The sequence below is a fragment of the Typopeltis vanoorti genome, chromosome 10 (assembly GCF_054136105.1).
Source record: "Typopeltis vanoorti isolate ZY-2024b chromosome 10, IOZ_Tvanoo_1.0, whole genome shotgun sequence".
NCBI lineage: Eukaryota > Metazoa > Arthropoda > Arachnida > Uropygi > Thelyphonidae > Typopeltis > Typopeltis vanoorti.
In genome coordinates this window covers 16,714,486-16,736,965 of record NC_143558.1, presented here as the reverse complement: position 1 = coordinate 16,736,965, position 22,480 = coordinate 16,714,486, and the positions used below count along the sequence as shown (strand labels likewise).

The following is a 22,480-nucleotide window of genomic DNA, read 5'->3' as shown; positions in this document are numbered from 1 at the left end:
TCTCTCTTGGCACCTTGTCATATGCCTTTTCCAAATCGACAAAACTTAAATACAGATCATTGTTATATTCCCATGCTTTCTCGACTATTTGTCGTAAAGTGAAGATCTGATCCTGACAGCCTCTATTTGGCCTGAATCCCGCTTGTTCTTCACCAAGCTTTTCTTCCACAATTCTTCTCAACCGTTTCTCAAGTATACTTGCATAGATCTTGCCAGGAACACTCAGTAGGGAAATACCTCTGTAATTCTCACGTTCAGTTTTATTTCCCTTTTTATATATGGGAACTATGAGAGCTCTACTCCAATCATCGGGAATTCGTCCCTCTGTCAAGGCTTTCTGAAGTATGCAGTGCAGACACTGTAGGACTCTTATACCACCATACTTCAGCATTTGTGGTCGAATATCATCTACTCCTGCTGCCTTTCTACATTTCAAGCCTTTGATGGCTTTTTCTACTTCAAGTATGGATATGTATTCCTGACTGCATGCCTGGTTAATGTTCTTTACCACTGTGCTGTCATCACTGCTTGTTTCATTTAGCAGTTTTTCAAAGTAATTACTCCATACTTCAAGGATATCTTTTTCTCCTGTTTTCATGTCACCTTTATCATCTCTAACTCCTTTTACAGCACTCTTTCCTCCATTTCTAAGCTTCTTCAACAACCTCCAGAATATTTTGCCGCCTTCTTGATATTTATTTTCTATATTCTTGCCAAAGTCCTCCCATGACTTTTGTTTAGCATTCTTACATTTGTCTCTATATTCTCTAACAGCACAAGCTGACTTATTTGACAGGAACTTTTGATATGCTTTCTTCTTTTCCTTCACTGTCTCTTTAACTTCCTGTGTCCACCAGGGAGTTCTGATTTTTTTATCCTTGCAGACAACCTCACCACATGCCTCTCTGGCAGAATCAATCAATGTTTTCTTCAGAGTTTGCCACTGAATCTCCAAGATTTGATTCTCAAACTCTTTCATTTTTTCTTCAATAATCTTTGTGTATTTTAGTCTACAGTTCACATCTGAGAGCTGCTAATTATAATTTATTAATAAAAACTATTTTTGATGGTTACATAAAATGAGAATCTCCCAAACTTTTGGCAGAGAGAGAGACAATCATTCCGATTCAGATTTGGCAATGTAAAAGGGGCTTTGCAACTTTCTTTGAAAATGTATTCATATTTAAAACTGCTTCTATGGAGAAGACGAGCTTCATCCAACTGGATACTGTGTTCAGTATCAATACTATATTGTGCTAGATCCTTTTGAGGTTTCATGTATTCAATATAACATTAGCATTAAAAAAAAAAAAAAATTAGTGAACATCAATATTATATTGAATTCATTGATTTTTTTACAGTTTGGTCCCATACAAAAGAGAATTACTACAATTTCTGGACAGAATAAACTCTTACCTCACATATCAAATTCACTACTGAATGTAAATCCAACCAGTCTTCCCTTTTTGGATACCTTAATAAACTATTATACTTATACAGGCAGTACTGAGTTTTCTGTTTACAGAAAACCTTCCATTACTGGCAGATACATCCATCTTCACACCACCATCATCTGCCACGAACACATTATCAAAAGCTTTTGGTACACAGAACTTGTGCAATCTGTTCTTCTGATTACTGTTTTCCCTTCTATTAGACAGATAAGATAAAAATCATCTAGTGACTAATGGTTATAACAAAACTATCATCCAGAAAATTATCAAGTTATCGTCCCTCAGCAAGACTACAATGAAGTGAAGAGAATTTCAATATCCTAACTTAAAGGTATATCTGAAGAAATAGCACAGATTATTTGCAAATACAATTTATAGATTCCAAGTTGGTTTGGAGGATGCATATCTACTTTTCTACCATCATCTTCTTCTTTTCTTCATCCATATGGCTCTGCAACACAAATCAAGCCTTGGCCTCCTGGCTTTGTTGCCTCCAACCCTGTCTCTACAGAATCTCACTTCTCCAGTCTGGACATTGCAATCTTGATTAATGGAATCCATCCATTTTGTTCTTGGTTTTCCTCTTGGTCTTTTACCAAGAATTTTACTGACAAGTCCCAGTTTGCACTGTATCAGGATGATGGCAAAACCAGAATATGGTAACTTCATGAGAACATAGACCCTTCTTGCTAAGCAGCAACTCATGCTGGTGGCAAGAGTGTAAAGGAGTGGGAAATGTTTTCTTAGTGCGCATTATGTTCCCTGATACCAATTGAACATCACCTAAATGCTACAGAATTTTACTATTTATAAGCTTCTTAAGAATACTGTCATTTTCCATAAAAAAACATGTCCTGCATGTCCAATGCAACTTTTTAAACTTTATACTAGAAGCTGGAATAATTCAGTTGTATCTCATCCTCCAGAGACCATTATCATTCATTGGGTCAAATATTTTTCTAAGGATTTTCCTTTCAAAAGCTGGAATCAAATTCTCTATCCTTATCATAAATATCTAGATAACAATTAGATGAATTATCAATTTATATATTTGTACTTTACACTTCCAACAGATATCTTTTGAAATGAATACAGATAAGAGAGAGAGAGAGAGAATAAAAAGCCTGATCCTTCTTTATTCAATTCGGTACTTCTACTACCATCTCATTTGGATGGTTTGTGATCATTACTCCTAAATATTTGAACTGTTCCACTTTCAGTGTTCCAATTTTCACACTTGTCAGTTAAATGATTCTGCCTGGTATTAATTATTATTTTAGTTTTCTGTTGAATAATTTTTAGCCCTATCATATGCTGATTTTTCTAATTCCAAATATGTTTCTTCTGATTTCTGTTCAGTTTTTAACATGTTAATATCATCTGCATAATCTACGATATTCACTGATTTATTTATTAGTGTTTTTAGTATCTACTGGCAATGATCAGATAATGTATTCCAAAGCTAAGTTACAAAGTATTGGAGATAGACTATCTCCTTGTTTTAATCTTTCAGCTATTGGAAAAGGATCTGTTAAACCATTTAGCATTTTAACCTGTGCTTCTGAGTTTTCCATTGTTAATCTTGTAAGTCTAACTAGCTTATTTGGTAATCCAAAGTGCATCACAATCTCATAATTTTTTTCTATTAATGCTGTCAACAAAAATCTGATGAACATTTATATCATCTAGCATCCATCATCATCACTAATTCTTTCCATGCCTACTGGCATGTAAGGCTGCATCATCTAGCATCCATCAAGGACAAATTATCACCTCTATCCCTGCCAGATGTCAATCAAGTGTCCTGTTCACGTCAACTTTGTTATTTTGAATAGGCTGGCCATTCTGCTATTATTAGAATCTAAAAACATCAGGACTATATTAAATTTTTAAAAATCCAATGAGTCTGGCCTTGCTTTCCATGCCATTGATATTAGACATGGAGTTCTTTGGAACTAAACCAACAATCTTCATTCTAACAGATTTGAATTTGATCATCTGTCCTTCAAAACATGTGAAACTTTGTGACACTGTCCAAACCGTTCGGATTGTATGCCAATTTCAAAGTGATTCACTGTGAAGTGATTGCCATTAACCATTCAAAATTTTTTTTTTACACACTGATTTAAGTCATTTAATTTTTTGCTATACGCATTATACACTGATTCTTTGAACCGTAATAGTGCATTCTCATGACAACTGTTGTGAATGAGAAAAGAACTAGTAAGCACATGCTACATGGCTCATATCTTGTGATTCATGTTTTGAAAATAGTTCATTGATCTCTCCTTGATGATGTCCATGTAATGTTGGATGGAATATACTGGAGTTTTAATAAATTCTATTTCTTTTCTACAGGTATCTAACAATCTGTTCATAATAATCTTGTTGTGTAACATTTTTTTAACTGCAATTTCTTTCTGTGTAATGCTGATTTTAGGAGGTTTAGATTGTAACAATACTCCATCCATTCAAGCAAAAACAACTTTTGGGGGTAGATAGATAATAGATCCCATGTTCAATATTCACCATAATTTCTAATTTAGGGGTGCTTAAGGGTCAAAGCGCTGACCTAATGTCCAATCCTCACCTTCTCATGGTGCACCCTGTTGGATATCTACTTGGATACTGAACGAACGAGGATGGGCTGGCAATTTGGGATTTAGCCGACCAAATTGTACTCTTATTGGTTAAACCAAAATAAAAAATGATGGTACGACATGACAAAATTTCATGCCGGCTGGGGCATTGCCCAATTAAACAAGGCCCCCGTTGTTTTTTCCAGGGAACCAGGGCGAACAGCGAAAAGTCAGCTACTGGAACGAATCTGAAAACAAACCCCAACTCAACATCACCAGAGTTAAAGATCAGTTAAAGCTAATAATAATGGCAAATATCTGTTGGATTTCTGCTCAGGAAATGGACTGATTATTACTAACACCATGTTCCAACATAAAAATGTGCATAAATTCACATGGAGAGAAGAAGAAAGGAATAAGAAAAGTCTTATTAACTATGTTATTGTTGATAGTGATGTTTTCTCCCTGGTGCAGGACACCAGAGTATATAGAGGATTTGAAATTGGAAGTGATCACTATTTAGTCTTGAGCAGGATAAAATTGAATTACATATTGAAAGGAATAACATGTAAGAAAGTTTTAAAGCGAATAAAAGTTGAGCAGCTCTCAGATGTGAACTGTAGACTAAAATACACAAAGATTATTGAAGAAAAAATGAAAGAGTTTGAGAATAGGAATCAAACCTTGGAGATTCAGTGGCAAACTCTGAAGAAAACATTGATTGATTCTGCCAGAGAGGCATGTGGTGAGGTTGTCTGCAAGGATAAAAAAAATCAGAACTCCCTGGTGGACACAGGAAGTTAAAGAGGCAGTGAACGAAAAGAAGAAAGCATATCAAAAGTTCCTGTCAAATAAGTCAGCTTGTGCTCTTAGAGAATAAAGAGACAAATGCAAGAATGCTAAACACTGTGTAAAACTAGTTAAACAAAAGTCATGGGAGGACTTTGGCAAGAATATAGAAAATAAATATCAAGAAGGTGGCAAAATATTCTGGAGGTTGTTGAAGAAGCTTAGGAATGGAGGAAAGAATGCTGTAAAAGGAGTTAGAGAGATGATAAAGGTCACATGAAAACGGGAGAAAAGGATATCCTTGAAGTATGGAGTAATTACTTTGAAAAACTGCTAAATGAAACAAGCAGTGATGACAGCACAGTGGTAAAAAACACTGACCAGGCATGCAGTCAGGAATACATATCCATACTTGAAGTAGAAAAAGCCATCAAAGACTTGAAATGTGTAAAAGCCGTAGATGATGTGGACCAGAAATGCTGAAGTATGGTGGTATAAGAGTCTTACAGTGGCTTTCTGCACTGCATAGTTCAGAAAGTCTGGACAGAGGGACAAATTCCCGATGATTGGAGTAGAGCTCTCATAGTACCCATATATAAAAAAGAAAATAAAACTGAATGTGAGAATTACATAGAATTCTTGCCAGGAACACTCCCTACTGAGTGTTCCTGGCAAGATCTATGCAAGTATACTTGAGAAACGGATGAGAAGAATTGTGGAAGAAAAGCTTGGTGAAGAACAAGCTGGATTCAGGCCAAACAGAGGCTGTCAGGATCAGATCTTTACTTTACGACAAATAGTCGAGAAAGCATGGGAATATAACAAAGATCTGTATTTAAGTTTTGTAGACCTGCAAAAGGCATATGACAAGGTGCCAAGAGAAAAGCTATTCAAAACGCTACAGTTGTATGGTGTCAATGGGGCATTATATCAAGCAATGATTAGTCTTTATTTGAGTTGTAAGTCAGCAGTTAGAATTGAAGGAAGTACAGGAAGATGGTTTAATGTTAAATCTGGTGTAAGACAAGGATGTACATTATCCCCTCTGTTATTCATTATCTATATGGATCACATTATGAAGGAAAATGGTATTAAACATGATATCAAAATTGGAGATGTTAATATCAGCTCTTTGCTTTATGCGGATTATGTTATACTTCTAAATAAATCTGCTAAAAGTCTGCAAGATTCTCTGACTAAATTGAATAACTGTTGTAATAGATATGGTATGAAGGTCAGCAATAAAAAGACAAAGACAATGAAAATAGGTAGAATCATTGAAAATGTCAACTGTGTTGTGAATGGAGAACCTGTGGAACAACTAAAACATTTCAGCAACTTAGGCATGATTTTGAGTGAAGATGGTAAATTAAATATAGAAATAGACAACAGAATCAGCAAAGCTGGTATGGTGGGAAGTCAAAGAAATAAATTCATATGGAATAAGAGAGAAATTAGTCGGAACACTAAATGAGCTGTATACAAGACAGTGTTCAAACCAGTTTTAACTTGTGGATTTGAGAGCTGGGTAAGAAGTAAAACACTTGACCAAAGACTAGAGGCCGCAGATATGAGAGTCCTGAGAAAGATTATAGGCGTGAACAGATGGCATCAATGACAATATCATATTAAAAACGAGGATATTAGGAAAGAACTTGACATTGTCAGCATCCAGGAATACGTTAGCAGAACTAATCTCAGGTGGTATGGTCACCTAAACAGAATGGGTGAGGATAGATTAGCCAAAAAAGTGTTCTCTGCCAGGTTGACAGGAAAAAGACCCAGAAGAAGACCAAGATATAGATGGATTGATACGGTAAAAAGTGCCTTAGAAGATAGAAATATAAATATAAGATCTGATGATGTCCGCGCGGTTAGCCTAGTGGCTATGCACTTCGCAACCATATGCCTGGGGAAGGAGTGTCCTAGGTTCGATTGCCACCGGTGACGTGAGGAGCTGAAGGATCTTTCTCAGCCATAGCCAAGTTAGCCAGTCTTGGGTGTGGACAGCAGGGTTTTTCCCCCAGTTTATTCTGGGGGTTTTCATCCCGCAAAGCAGGCAAACTGGCCTTGAGAACTCAACACTACAGGCCATAGGATACACCGGGGCATAAGGCTGACCACCTTATCCTGTAAACGGAGTGAGGTTCAATGATCAATGGACCCTCGACGCCGCAAGGTAAAAGAGGGTATAAGGAAGATGAGAAGAAGACGAGAGATCTGATGATGTAGCTTTGACAGGTAACAGATTGATTTGGCAGAAAATTGCAGGTAGGAAGTTAGTAATGATGTAATTTTTTTCATGTAGTACTAATCATATCCTATATATCCCTTGAGGGTACATGGCAGGAATTTTATGATGTAAGAGGGTAACCTGTGGAGCACTAATGGCTTCTTCTTCTGTTAGGAATACTAATTATAAATTAGCAACTAATTCACTGTGAGTGGCAATTTGGATGCTATTAGAGGCTTTTTAATTTTTTTTTTTTTTTTTTATATGACAGCATTTAACTCTCAAATTCCAAAAATTTCAGTGTACATCATTTTGATACCAAATTTAACCCTATAGCTGTAAACCACTTTAAATCCATCCTTAGATGAAACATGATAGGACTAGTTCTATTGTTTAACTTTGAATATTCAACAACTTGACTTTATTAGTAGTCCTCTGTTTTCTGTGACAAACGTTTTTTTGTGCTCCAAAGAACTTTAAAATCTAGTAAAATACTAGAAGATTGATAAATTATTACATCAATTTTTGTTTTGTGGTGGTGTTGTGGGTTAATACCATTAAATAATTAAAATGAACAGAACAATTTAGACAGCTAAATCGCCAACTGCCAACTCTAGTTTCACTCAATATGAGTGGATACCTACTAAGAGAGTGTACCTAAAGAAGTATAGATTAGGTTAGAAGCCTCAATTGTCTGTATTCCACGTAGATTATTGGAAGGTGGCCTCGAAGTAGCCTAACTTATACCTTCAAGTAACAAACTAAGAAAATCATTAAATATGGTGGTCTGCAATTTATATGCTTAGAACAGTACTGAAATGGCAAATCCTTTATATAACAAATCTTCAATCCTACTATCATCTTCACATTTCACATAACATTCATACTCAATTTCAAACAATGGCTGGTAACAGTTTAAAATTTAGTATGAATATGGACAATCATAAGATGTTGAAGACAAATCATGCATAACACTAGTGTTTATATAATCACATGCTTTTAAGAAAAATATGAAGAATTATATGGAACTTAAACTTACCTGAGTATACAATCTTGCTAATTGTCCTTTTTCATGCAGCAACTTCAAAAAATAATGGCATTTTGTTGGCTGTAAATCAGATAAATTTTTTTAGTTAAAGTATTCTTTTTGAAAAGTGTTTTTTCATTTAATTATGTAAAATATATAAGATCAGTCAATGATGTAAAAAGTTATTTCACCAAGAAATTATATTCTTGTTTAATCCTTTAATCAAGTGCAAGCAAACAGTTTTTGCATGAAGGTACTTCATGACTAGGTTGTGAAGTACCTTCATGTATCTTCACAACTAGGCTACTTGTATATAGAGGATGTAGATGTCACATCAGCTGCCTTAGTATCCCATAATGCAGAACACTTCATTTTAAAGTGTATGTTGCTATGTATTATGAAAAGGGTCACTGCCCAGACCAGTTTCAACCTTTATTAAGGCTGTATTTATGACTTCTGCATTAATTTGACTCTGGTATTTTTCTGGGTATGGCTCCCACTAATAAGACCTCAATAAAGTTTGAAAGCAGGCTGGGTAGTCATCCTTCTCATAATGCAGAGAGGAATATAAATATACATACCCAAAAGGAAGTGTGCTTTACATTATACAATACTAAGAAAACTTATGTGATGTCAACAGCTTCTATATACAAGATACTTCACAAGTAAACTTTGTTGTTTACCATGGGTAAAGAATTAAACAAGAATATAATTTCATGTCAAGTATAATTTATAATCAAAAATATACTTGGTTATTTTTGTCTGTTTCGCATTTTTCTCTTAGAAAAACAGTGGCGACTTTCATGTTTTTATAGTATTTGGTGATTATTTTATAACATTTTTTGAGATACTGCAACATTAAATAGTGTCATAAAATGATACCAAAAATACACAAACAGAATGCTAACAAAAAAAGTGAAGCTGAGAACAAGATTGCCCTGCAGAAGAGAAACTTGAGAATATTTAAAGCAAATTAACCTCCAAAATAGCAAAATTAAAACAGATTGGACATATGATGCAGGAATTATGAAAGGTTGAGAGGTATTTAAAGGAAAAATGGGAAGACAAAGTTAAGCAGAAAAATTAAAACCAAAGCACAGAATCAGGAAAGATATTGCCTAATGAAAATTAGGTAAATTTGATTATAAAAAAAGAGGATATTATTTGGCATGGTGATCCCAACATAAAACATGCTGTTGATAATAACCCAACTGGGTTATTACTTCGAGTTTTTTCCAAGGCAAAAATCAAAAATATAACAAACAATTGAAAAACAGAAAAGAAAAGTAAAAGAGATGTTAATTCTAGTAGGTAAAAAGATTTAACTAGAGATAAGTTCAGTATGACAGAAGATATGAAAGGATTGTTGCAAGAAGCAAGAGTGAGAAAGTGAAAATCATTAGTATATTACTTAAATATGACAGAAATCAATTAAGAAGAAAGGAAAATTATTCAAGTTGTGGAGGAGGAGTGGATGAAAGTTTATGGATGTCGAGTGAATTTGAGAGAAGAAGGGATTTATATAAGAGGGACAGTCTACACTTGAATGTGTTTGATATCAGGAGTCTGGAGAAATTAATTGGTATAAGACCTAATACAGAGAGTCTGGGAAATGAGAATTTGTGCATAAGCAGACATGTTATGTAACTGTTAACAACAGGAATGTGCATTGTGGAAATGATTATATGTCTAGCAACCCATGGGATAAATGAATGTGAGTGCAGGAATGATTGTGAAGAGCTGGGTACAATTTCCCATGTTTTGAATCTGAATGAGCAGGTGACATTATGTAAGGGTAACTGTGGGCTCAAGGGAATGTTGAAATGCATGCACACAAATGCCTGAAGTATTAGAAATAAAAGAGGATGTTAATTTATTTTTAACAGTATTGATGAAAACACAGACTGAAAGAAACTATACTATTTATTAACTTATTTGCTGATATTATATCCAGCATCTTCAGAGCACAAAAACAGTTTATGTGGGTTTTCTATAAACCAAAAAAGATAATTAACTATCTGGAAGACGTGTGATTAGTATATCCAGGAAGTGCAGACAATCACTGTTTCCAGTTCCATTATAAAGTGGATTTTTGGGTGTTGGCTATTTAAATACACTAAGAATGTATCTAATGTGTCTGGACCATGTGGCCAAATAGCAAACACATCATCAACATAGCATAGCCAAAGCAATGATTTGAGAGTGGCTGTATTGATAGCTAGCTTTGCCAAGTATTCTATGTAGAAACTGGCTAAGGGGGGGCCCATTGCTGTCCCGTCTAATTGTTCGTATATTTTCCCTTTCCATGTAAAATAACCTGCATGTACTGTGAATTTAAATAGTTCAAATATGTCAAATACATCATTACTAATCCATCAATTTTTGGCGAAACATGAAACAACAGTCAAACCACAGTCTGCTTACAAACCTGATCTAGCACCAGTAGATGTTTTTATTCCCCAAATTGAAATTGATGTTGAAAGGTGTCAACTGACTTGATAAAGAAAAAATAAATAAATTGCTAGTGGAACTGCACAGTATCCCAAAAGAAGCAATCCAGAAATGTTTCCAAGGATGGAAGAAACACTGGAAGCAGTGTATACAAAGTGGAGAAGAGTACTTTGAAAGCAACAAGGATGAGCAGCTTCTAAGTTAGACAGGAAAATTTTTATTTAAAAAGTTTGGGAATTTCCCAAACAAATCTCATACTACCAAATGTTAAAGATATTATGTATAAAATCACAGCACAATCCTTTTTTTTTTTTTTTTTTTTTGAACATTCATATATTTCATTTTATTTTTATTATTATTACCACGGGCTACTCCAGGAGTCCTTAGACTCATCGAGGGAGGCCCTAAACATCATGTTCACGCAGCTGTTCAACATTCACACAGTATCTATCATACCTTGCCTTGAACTCGCTCACTGTCATAGCACCCACAACAGACTCTGGCAGCTTATTCCACTCATTTACCACTCTAAAAGTAAAGAACCCAGCTCTAACACCCCTGCTAACCATGCTCTTGCCCAGCTTCCATGGGTGTCCCCTAGTTCTCCCACCACCAGTCCTGATCTCAAAAATATCATCTGAATTAATCCTATAGAATCCTTTTAGCAATTTGAATGTCTCAATCATGTCTCCCCTTTTCCGCCTATCAACTAGTTTCTGCAACCCACAAATCTTCAACCTGTTCTCATATGGTTCATTCCATAGACCTGCTATCATCTTAGTCACTTGCCTCTGGATCCTCTCAACCTCCTCCCCATCAAGAAGGAACCGAGGTGACCAAATCTGGGCACAGTAGTCGAGATGAGGTCTTATCAGGGCTCGGTACAGAGGTACAATAACTTGTTTTTCTCTGCTCGTCAAGGTATTTTTCAACAACCAAGTGAGTTGATGAGCTGATTTAGTTACTTTCGCAATGTGCCCCCTAAACTTCATCTCCCTATCCACCAACACTCCCAAGTCCCTGGCCTCATCAATCTCTTGGAGTACAGTTCCACCAATGTGGTATACTGCTGCTAATCTTTTCACTCCGAAATGCATAACCTTACATTTTGTCACATTAAATTGACATCCATTCTCCTTAGTCCAGAACTCCAATCTATCTAAGTCATCTTGCAAGACTTTGACATCTTCTGCATTCACTATCGCCCTACCCAACTTTGCATCATCAGCAAACAAATGAACTGTCCCACTTAGACCCTTCCCTATATCGTTAATGAACAGATTAAACAGCAGTGGTCCAAGAACAGAACCCTGTGGCACACCACTAGTCACAGGCCGTTTTTTGGACTCTACTCCTGAATAAACTACTCTTTGATATCTCTCCATCAACCACCCAGCTATCCATCTCACCAACCCTATATCCATTCCCATATGTTGTAGTTTACGGATTAGAATTCCATGTGGTATCCTGTCAAACGCCTTTGCCAGGTCCAGCAGTATCACTGTAAACCCATTTCCCTTATCCAGTTCAGCCGTCACCTTGTTATAAAACTTGAGCAAGTTACTGAGGCATGATCTACCCTTCACAAAGCCATGCTGTCCTCTGTACAGTATCTCATTTTCATCAATCCATTCCTGTATTTTTCCCTTGACTACTTTCTCCAAGACCTTGACAACGACTCCTGATATGCTGATTGGTCGGTAATTTGCAACCATAGTCTTGGATCCTCCTTTATGCAGTGAAACTATTTTCCCCTCTTTCCACGCCTTCGGGACTAAGCCAGACCTGAGACTCAGATTAAACAACATGGTCAAGGGCACTGATAATTCATTAGCCGCTTCATGCAAGACCCGTGCCGGTATACCATCCAATCCCACAGATGTATTCACATTAAGGTTCTGTAATAGACTATTCACCTCCACTTCATTCATCACAATTCCCATATAAACTAATGGTTCCTTCATTTTTTCAACGTCACCACCTGGATGATATACTTTGGCAAAGTGCGCGCTCAGTAACTCCACTATATCGACTGGTTCAGTGAACTCTTTACCATCGTCATTCCTTAAAATCATTTTGCCATGTACAGTTTTTTTCCTGCTTGCAGCATATTGAAAGAACTGTTTGGGATTCTCTTTTGCTTGCATAGCTAGTTTCCTTTCATAATCGGCTTTTGCTGTTTTTACCACACTCGTTACCCTTCTGGCCTGTACTTTATACCGTTCGTGTGCCTGCAGGTCACCCCTTTCTTTAAATTCCCTCCATAGTTGTTTCTTTTTTTGCAGCTCAAGCTTAATGGTGTTATTCATCCATTTAACCCCTCCTTGTTTCACTATTCGGACCTTAGGTATACAATCAGCCATAACCTCCTGTAAATGCTCTTTGATCACTTCCCATGCTCTATCGACGTCCAGCCCTTGCAGTTGTACATGCCATGGCACTGATCCAAGCAATCTCCTAAGCTTGTCATACTTGCCAGCACGGTAATTCCACATATACCCTGTCTTAATCACAAATTTCACACCTTTAGCCACCTCCCAGGTCAAGACCTTATGATCACTCTCACCAATAGGTGACAACATGGTCATATTCATTACAGTCAAATTCTCAGATACTATTACCAGGTCAAGCACTCTCACACCCCTAGTATTTTCAATTACATGCTGTTTCAGATAGTTATACCTTAATAATTGAATAAAATCCATTTCCTTCCTCACATGTGTCCTCTCCTCCTTCCAATCAATGTTACCATAGTTGAAATCCCCCATAATAATTACCCTCCTTCCACTCATTTCATCAATTTGTTTATGCATACCATCTCCACCATCTATTCCATCACCTGGTCTATAGCAGCACCCAACTGTATATTTTATTCTGCCAGTCTCAATCTCACACCAAATAGCCTCAAATGAGCTCCTTTCACTATCCTGCAATACTTCAATTCTCCTTGGCTGCAGTTCATCAGCTATCATCAATAACACCCCTTCCCCAATTTTATTCTCTCTGTCCCTCCTAAACATACTATAACCTACACATTCTATCCCACTAACTATATCATCTTCTGTCAGCCATGTTTCACTAATGCCAATAACCTGTGGCCAGGAAGAGCCAATCAAGGCCAAAAATTCTTCCTTCTTGTTCCTAATACTCTTGGCATTAGTGTACATGAATTGCAGCGTTCCCTTTGTCCCACCCCTATCTTGATGCGTTATTCTAAATATCCCATTTCCATTTTTTGTCCTTATTGCTGGCTCAGGTACATTATATACATTTTTACACTCAACTGTCTCACTGATGTCTGGATATCCACTTCCCCCCCTCCTTGGTAGTTCTAGTTTCCCTGGTTCTGCACATCCATTTTCACTTCATTCAGCAACACTTTTTCCAGTCTACGCACACCAAGTCCATTCAAATGCAGGCCATCCATCTTGTATAAGTCCTTTCGCCCATCAAACTCATTCCACACGTCCACAAATTCCACACCACACCGTCCGCATAACCTGCGCATAATATCATTTGCGATTATGGCCCTCCTTCTAAACTCCTCTCTGTCATACCGCGGTAACAGACTCACCATTCTAACTCTGTCACTCTTTTCTTTCGCTACCTTTAACAATACTTTCAAGTCCTCTCTCATAAAAAATTTATCACCTTTCAATTCATTCGTACCAGCCACAATTGTTATTTCTTTCACCCTCTGTTTTTGCACTCTAATGCTCTCACTTACATCCTTAAATTTCGCACCCGGTAAGTACGATTTAGTTACACTCCCATCTATTACTCCTCTTAATAACGAGTTTATTAAGAATTAAAAATTTTATTAAGAATATAGCTTTTTTTTTTTTTTTTTTAAATCAAAATGCATATCTTGAATAAAGCTATGAAATTTTGGCTTCCAAATTTTTAACTCGATGATATTAAAAGATTAGCAAAGGCTTTCTTCAAAACAAATATCCATAAACTAATGGAAGTTTCAACATCCATATACAGTTCAGCTCCATCCAAACTTAATGAAACAACTTCTCATCCTTCCTTTATTCCATCAACCTCTGTTCTTTGGAACAGCTTTCCTTGTATTGTTTTCCCCAATGAATACAATTCCCAGATCTCTAAAAAGCACACTGATTCTTTCTTTCTTCCTAACCACTGTCCACATACACACCACCGTGTTACAGATTTTGTAACCTCACATTTGTAGAGTTGATATATGAAAAAAAAAAATAAAACCTAAACAAAGTAGACAATGAATTGCAGATGTATGGAGCTGTTTTGGGAAAATCACACAGTTATATTAATGGTTAATAAAAGTCCACTAGATTCCCATTCTTAATACGTAAGAACCATGTGAATAAATTCACAGAAAGAAAATTTATTGATTAAATTATTTGTGATAGCAATATTTCAAATTGCAAAATACAACAGTCTCCAAGTGTGGTTAGAAATAAGAAGTGATCACAATCACTTCCTAATTCCACTAGTTCTGAAAAGGATAAAAATAAGTATTATCACATTGAAAAGAAAAACATGCAAGAAAGTTTTAAAAATGATGAAAATCAAATAGCTTGTAGAATAGAACTGTAAACTCAAATATACATATGTACCAAAAGATAAGTTCTTTTTGGATGTTTTTAATGACAATTAAGTCATTATTTTTCCATCATTATATTTATGAGTGTTTGTGTGATTAACTGGAAGGATAGTGCACTTAATTTTCTGATTTTTAAAGGCTTAATATTTTTTTTATTATACGCTGCATTGTGTGTCATGGTACCGAGGCCCAAACAATGGCAGACAATTTTAATGTGTATGATTATGTTTGCTGCAGCACGTGTGAAATGTATGGCCTTTGGAGAATGAGAGATTTCTGGAAGGAGAATGAAACTGGAGAATGTGTTGTCAAAAGTGTTTCATGAGAAAATATAAGTGTGAAGCAAATAAGAAGAGTGATAGTGGTGAGTTGAAAGACGAAATGAATGATAATGCAATTGGTATAGTTAGTGTTGCAAGCAGTATGAGTGACTATACAAATGACATGATGGAAAATGAAAAGAATGACCAGATAGTAACAAAAAGGATATCGAATTATGTGGAGTTCTTCACAGAATAAGACGTGAGATTGAATAGTTGGAGAAATGCCTGGTGGATGGTTTGACACAGAAGCAAAAGAAAGGGTAGAGAAAGCAGAACATGAAAGAGCAAAAGCGTGAAAATAAAGACTGGATTTTGTATGGTGATTTGATATGATGAGTCCTTGGGGTGAGTGACAAAATAGTGGTTTCCAGAGGGAGGAGAAAGAATGTCAGTGATGCTGTAAGTAGCTAAGGTGAAAAATATGTTTATTTTAGCTGGTACAAACAATTTAGCAGGTGATAAGTATGGTATGCGAGAAGACATGAAAGAGTTACTAGTGCATGCAAAAAAGAAATGTGAGAAAATAAAAGCATTATAGAGGCAAACTGAGATGGAGAGAGCTATGATTGCAAATGAGTCAGTGCACAGATTGTGCAGGAGGAATGACATGGAGTCTGTGGGTTTGTGGAATAAGTTTCATGGAAGGCAGGATTTATATAAGGTGAATGGCTTGCATCTAAATGGATGTGGTATCAAAAGTCTTGAGAAAGTGTTGTTCAGTGAGAGTTCTAAAGAACAAGGCCAGGAAAACTAGAATGTTTAGGGAGGATACTAGTGAGCAAGAGCCTAGAAGTTAGTAAGTGGGAGAGTGATCACATGATACAAAATGTAGAACCCCAGATTAACTTTAGTTGGCTAAGTAACACAAAGTGTAAGGAAGGTTGTTGGATGAAGATGGTATTGCAGTTTATGTATATATACTAATGCCAGAAGTATTCGAAATAAGGTTGAAGAGTTTTGGGCATTGGTTAGTAAACCAATGTCCAAAACTCTTCAACCTTATTTCGAATTTGGTCAAAAGTTATAGGCATTAGTGAGTTGTGGTTGACCAAGCATGGTATGGTCATAGGAATAGAATACAAGAAATCTAGTGTCTTCAGAGAGGACAGAAGGAACAGGATGTGGGGGGGGGGCGATTGCTAATGATAGCAGAGAAATTAAAGCCAAAAAGAGTTGATGTGCATTGGGTTGGGGGAGACAGGGATTCAGAGGACATTTCATTTGAGACTATCTGATGTGAGATAGAGGCCAACAGGACTAAATATGTAATTGGCTGCTGATATAATCCAGGGGGTATATGGAGAATGTAGATGACATGCACCTGCAAATAGCATGATGAATACAGGTCGAGTAATTATTATGGGGATTTCAACTATATGAACATAAATTGGGAGGAGGACTGGACATAGGCAGGGAAGGAAATGGAATTTATACAGCTGCTGAGAGATGGATGAATAGCTCCTGAAGCAACATATAATGGAGGGGGGGGGCATGAAGTTTAAGAGTACTGGATCTGATCATTGCATCAGGAACTTAACACTAACTCCACTATGCTGCCTCAGCTTGTAAAAAGTGAACATAAAGTCCTGACCTGAACTCAATATATGCAGAACTACAAAGCAGGTGATTATTACAAGCTGAGGAGGTAGCTTTCAGCAGAACAATAGCATAAGAATTTGGATGAGAGAGATATTGGTGTATGGCAGATGGCCAAGGAGTATTTGAAGAAAGCAATATCTGAACATATACCTAGAGTCCAAAAGCATTAGTGAAACATGGTTGACCAAGGATGGTATGGTCACAGGAATAAAATACAAGGGATCTAGTGTCTTCAGAGAGGACAGAAGGAACAGGGTGGGAGGGGGGGGGAATAGAAGTGGGAGTTAGATGGATGAATAGCTTCATTAAGCAGGAGTTGCATACACAAAAAAAAAAAAGGTTGTGGAGGGATTATATAGAAAAAGATGGTCAGCATGCCCATGAGCAGTATAAGATACAGGAAAGAAGGGTGACTGGTATGATAAGGAAGGCCAAAGCTAATTATAAAAGAAAGCTAGTGAATGAAACCTTAAAGAGTTTTGCTCTGTGGCAAGTAAAAGGAGGAATGACTAAAAAGTGCTGATGGTGGGAAAATAACAGAACCAAACCAAATAGTTGAATTACTGAGTGAGCATTTTGCAGGAGGTTGAAGAAAGGTGCTTAAAATATTGCAGAACCTCAATCTGAATACAGTAATGAGATTAGATGGCATATTGGCCCATGCATTACAAGAATGTACAAGGGAATGATCAGCTGCTCTGACCAAGCTGTTTAATTTAAGCCTCAGTAGTGGAAAGGTGTCATTGGAGTAGAAAAAGAGCAAAATAGTTCCATTGCATAAAGGAGGCTTCAAAACAGAAGCAGCAAATTATAGGCCAATTAGCATCTCAAGAGTGGTGGTTGGTGGTTAAGGTATTGGAGAAATTGGTGAAAGACAGAATTCAGGACTGGTAGATGGGAATATGATACTCTATAAGGACAAGGTTTTGTGAAGGGTAGGTCTTGTCTTAGTAATTTGCTTACTTTTTATAATCAATTGACAATAGAGTCGGATAAGAGAAATGGCTACTCAGTGATATTTTATTGCTAAACTTTGCAAAAGCATTTGACAAGATTCCACATAGAATCTATTGAATAAATTGGAGCAAATGAGGATGGACATGAATCTGATGATTTAGATTAGAGGGTGGCTAATGGACAGAGTGGTTTATGGTGAAGATGAGTCTCCAGGAGAAGGCAAGTGACCAGTGGTGTATCACAGGGCTCAGTACTTGGTCCTCTGTTGTTTAACTTGTATATCAATGATATAGGAAATAATTTGACAGGAAATATCCACTTGTTTGTTAATGATGCTAAACTGGTAAGAGTAATGGTAAATGACAGTGATGCAGAGATCCTACAGGAAGACTTAAACAGATTAGCAGTATGGGCAAAGGTAAATGGCTGCCAGTTTAATGTGGCCAAGTGTAAGGTGATGTGCTTTGGGAAGAAATCAGAAGCTGTGTACTATACTGATGGAACTGAATTACAAGAAACAGATGAGGTCAAGGGACTGCAGTGTGATTGTGGACAGGAAGTTGAAATTTAGAAGACATATTGTAAAGGTAACCAAAACAGCACATCAGATTATGTGGTTGTTGAAGAACACTAACAAGCATGGATAGAAAGGTCGTTTCCTTATTATAAGGCTTTAATAAGGAAACATCTGGACTATTGTGCACAGATCTGGACTCCCAGATGCCATGGTGATGAAGTTGTGAAAAGGATCCAAAGGCAAGTGACAAAAATTGTGGCAGGTCTGTGGAATGCTCCCTATGAGAATAGATTAATGGTCTGTAGGCTTCAAAAATTAGCAGACAGACAAAAAAAAAAGAGGAGACATGGAAGCATTTAAACTATTAAAGGGATTTTGTAGGATAGAAACTGAAGACTTTTTTTTAAGTATATCGCAAGAAGGGAGAACAAGGGATCACTAGTGAAAGTTGGGCAAGAGTGTGGTTAGCAAGTCTGTTAGGACTAAGCTTTCTGCTTGGAGAGTGGTGAATGGGTTGCCAGAGGTAGTTGTAGGTGCTTCAGTGAATGAGTTTAAAGAGAAGTATGAAAGGTATTGCATGAATGATTGCTAGTGTGTGAATAAATGGTTCTCCCATGACAAGTCTTCTGACTCCATGGAGATTACTTGAACAATAATAATAAATATCTGGGTAATCACTACTGAGAATGATGTTGATATTGTAGCAAATTTATTTAATAGGATATCATCATCTGCATATAGTAAAGCACTGAGTTTTTTATTTCTTGTGCTGATATCAGGTTTATCGTCACTTATTTTTTATGTGGCCCATACAGATTATAACCTCTAATTTGCAACTTGAATATAAGCTACATATACTATTTGATCAAAAATATCCAGATACTTGTTCTCATTGTAATATGAAAGGCATTAATGTGGAGTTGGTCCATCCTTTGCTGCTGTGACAGCCTTCAATATTCTAGAAAGGCTTTCCACTAAATTTTGGAATGCTGCAGCAGTAATTCCTTTTCATTCTTCCAGAAGAACATTAGTGAGGTTAGTCCAGGCAGTTTGGCCTGGCTCACAATCAGTGTTTCAATTTATCCATAGGTGTTCATCAATGGGAATGAGATCAATGATGTGTGTAGATCACTCAAATTCTTCATCATCTGCCTCATCAAACCATTTCTGCACAGATGCTTTGTGGATGGGGGAATTGTCATATTGATCCAGAAAAGGGTCTTCAAACTGTTGCCATAAAGTTGGTATCACAGAATTATCTATGCCATTATAGGCCATGACATTAAGATGTTCAATCATTGGAACCTAGTCCAAAGCATGAAAAATAGCCCTAGACCATGATGTCTCCTCTGCCAAACTTCACAGCCAGCACAACACATTCAGGCAGGTAGCACTGTCCTGGCATCTACCAAACCAAGACTCATTTGTCAGACTGCCAGATGGTGAAGAGTGATTTATCACTCCAGAAAACATGTTTCCACTTCTCCAAAATCCAATGGTAGCAAATTTTGCACTGCTACACCTGATGCTTGGCATTGCCAATGCTGATGTTAGGCTTGTGTACAGCTGCATAGCCATGGAAAGCCATGTTCTTCAGCTACTGATAAACAGTTGTGGTGCTGGCATTACTTGTAGAGGCATTTCAGAACTCAGTAGCGAGTGTTGCAACTGAGGACAGGCAAGTTTTTTGCAACATGTGCTTCCACACTCAGCAGTCCTGTTGTGATTTTATGTGGTCTACCAGGTCATGATGGTGCTGTTGTTGCTCCACTTAACAATAACATCACTTACAGTTTATCAAGACAGCTGCAGCAAGACAGAAATTTTCTAAACTAAACTGTTGCAAAGGCAGCATCCTATGATAGTGCTATGTTGAAAGTCACTGAGCTCTTCAGTATGGTCCATTTTACCGTTACAGCTTGTCTATGAAAATTGCAAGGTGCTTCCTTTTATACCTGTACAAAAGTATGTGCCATTTATTATAAAGAAAGAAAGATAAGGAAACAAAATGCTTGCTTTTATACCTGTATGAGTCATAGTTGTGTTGGATATAGCCATATCCACTACTACACAGAGGTGTCCAGATATTTTTGATCAGTGTTAATATGTATTCTGTGATTAAAAACATATACTGAAGATTATTTGCATGCCCACATTACTGCAAGTTAGATCATTTTTAATGTAATTTAAAATTAAAAAATTTGAAATTTGAATTTAACTGATTTTTTTTTTTTTTTTTTTTTTTTTTTGCTAAGGTAAATTTTCACAATTTCAGTTAACTCTGGGGAGTTTAAGTAATGGCAAATGTCTCTAATTATTGAAAGTGTGCCATCCATGATCTCATAAAGGCTAACACTGGACATTGTAGAAATGTCAATGTCACTGCATTTTACCTAACATCTAGAATAAATTTTGTCACTAGGTTCAGCTAACTTTGCTTTCAATTTTCAACAATTCTGTCTGTCTGTCTGTCCAAATCACATTTCTAAAACTGAATTAACTAAGGAAATTGTGTTTCTCATATGTCCTTCTATGAAGTGCTGATGCTAGATTAATTATAGGGTTAATATAGTACACTGAGTTCAAGTACTTATTTCCAACTTATTACCTAATTTTATATTAATAAAATGCTAACTTTTGTACAACTTTGAAAGATAAAAAAAGCTTGTTCAGGAAAAAATTGATTACTTAACCATTAGCCTGCCCACAGTACTAATGTACTTTATATTAATACTATAGGTGGGCTAATGTTTAGACAATCTGGAAATACCGTTCTAGAAAATAAAATGGAACTTGAACTTCAAATTTCCTTTATTTGAAGCCATCTCAGGCTTCAAATAAAGGAAATTAGAAGGAAACCTAGCATTATTACCATTTGGAGGGGGGGGGGGGTAAGCAAAGATAACTTAAGGCTCTCTTTTTTGTATACCATATTCCATTCATCTGTTACAGTATTGATTTTCTATTCTATATTCAATTATATTCTATATTCAAAAAAAGCATAAAAAAAAAAAAAAATCAAGAATAAGGACTATATTAGTCTGGGTCTTTTTCCTGCCACCTTGGCATTAAACACATGTTTTGCTTACCTTCCCTCTCCCATTCTGTTTGTGACCATACCACCTGATTTAATAATAATCATCATGCATATTGTGGGGAGGGGCTCTGAAATGTTCTGAACAAAAATGATATTAAAGCAACTGATATAATCATAATCATAAATATAAGAAAGAACATACAAGAATATAAAAATATAAGAACATACGTTACCTTCATAACTCTGCTACTAGTTCTTTCTTGTGGTTATATCAGTTGCTTTAATATCATTTTTGTCTAGATGTTTATTTAGACTTTCCAGACCCCCCCCTTGTAATAAATTGTAATCTAATAAAATTAAGTACCTTAAATTTTCCAGGAAGGAGGGTTCTTGCCAAGTGATAGAAAGGTTCTGGATTTTCCTGCAAGAAGTGAAAAAAGTGTCATATTCTATCTCTATAAGGGATGCTCACAATTAGAAAAGGGATAAGTTATATTACATTGGCTTCTTACTCGAAAGAAGTTGATATCAAACATGCACTCAGGAGTTGAAAGATTGTATTTCTGAAGATTGGCATAAATTCCACTTCCAGGACTGCGAAAATCTGGTATTCCTGCAGCTGAAAAGTTAAATCACAAGACTGTTGGTATTAGCATTTAAATTACTAAACTAGTATTTGTACACTTTAAATTTAAACTGGAAAAAAATTGTATTTTGTAAAATGAATATGAACAGTCGCAATTCAAATGCTAATTTTGCTATTAGTTACAATAAGAAAAAAAAAATAAGAAGTACACACAATTTAGAATTGCTTATACAAGAAATTTAAACAATTACTAAATGAAACAAGCATGACAGTATGGCGGTAGAAAACATTCAAGATAAATGCAATCAGGAATACATATCAATAGTTTTCTTCCTTTCCA

The 22,480-nt window shown here is 36.2% G+C and overlaps 1 protein-coding gene across 1 annotated transcript in view; it reads right to left on the bottom strand.

Annotated features, from left to right (window-relative positions):
- Sirt2 (NAD-dependent protein deacylase sirtuin-2) overlaps window positions 1-22,480 on the bottom strand; it is a 164,325-nt gene that overhangs the window by 63,106 nt on the left and 78,739 nt on the right. Inside the window, exons 6-8 of the mRNA XM_090399304.1 lie at window positions 22,067-22,173; window positions 21,919-21,975; window positions 8,095-8,163 (exon numbers count right to left, since the gene is read on the bottom strand). Coding sequence (XP_090255430.1) covers window positions 8,095-8,163; window positions 21,919-21,975; window positions 22,067-22,173 — 233 coding nt within the window. The remainder of the gene's footprint in view (window positions 1-8,094; window positions 8,164-21,918; window positions 21,976-22,066; window positions 22,174-22,480) is intronic.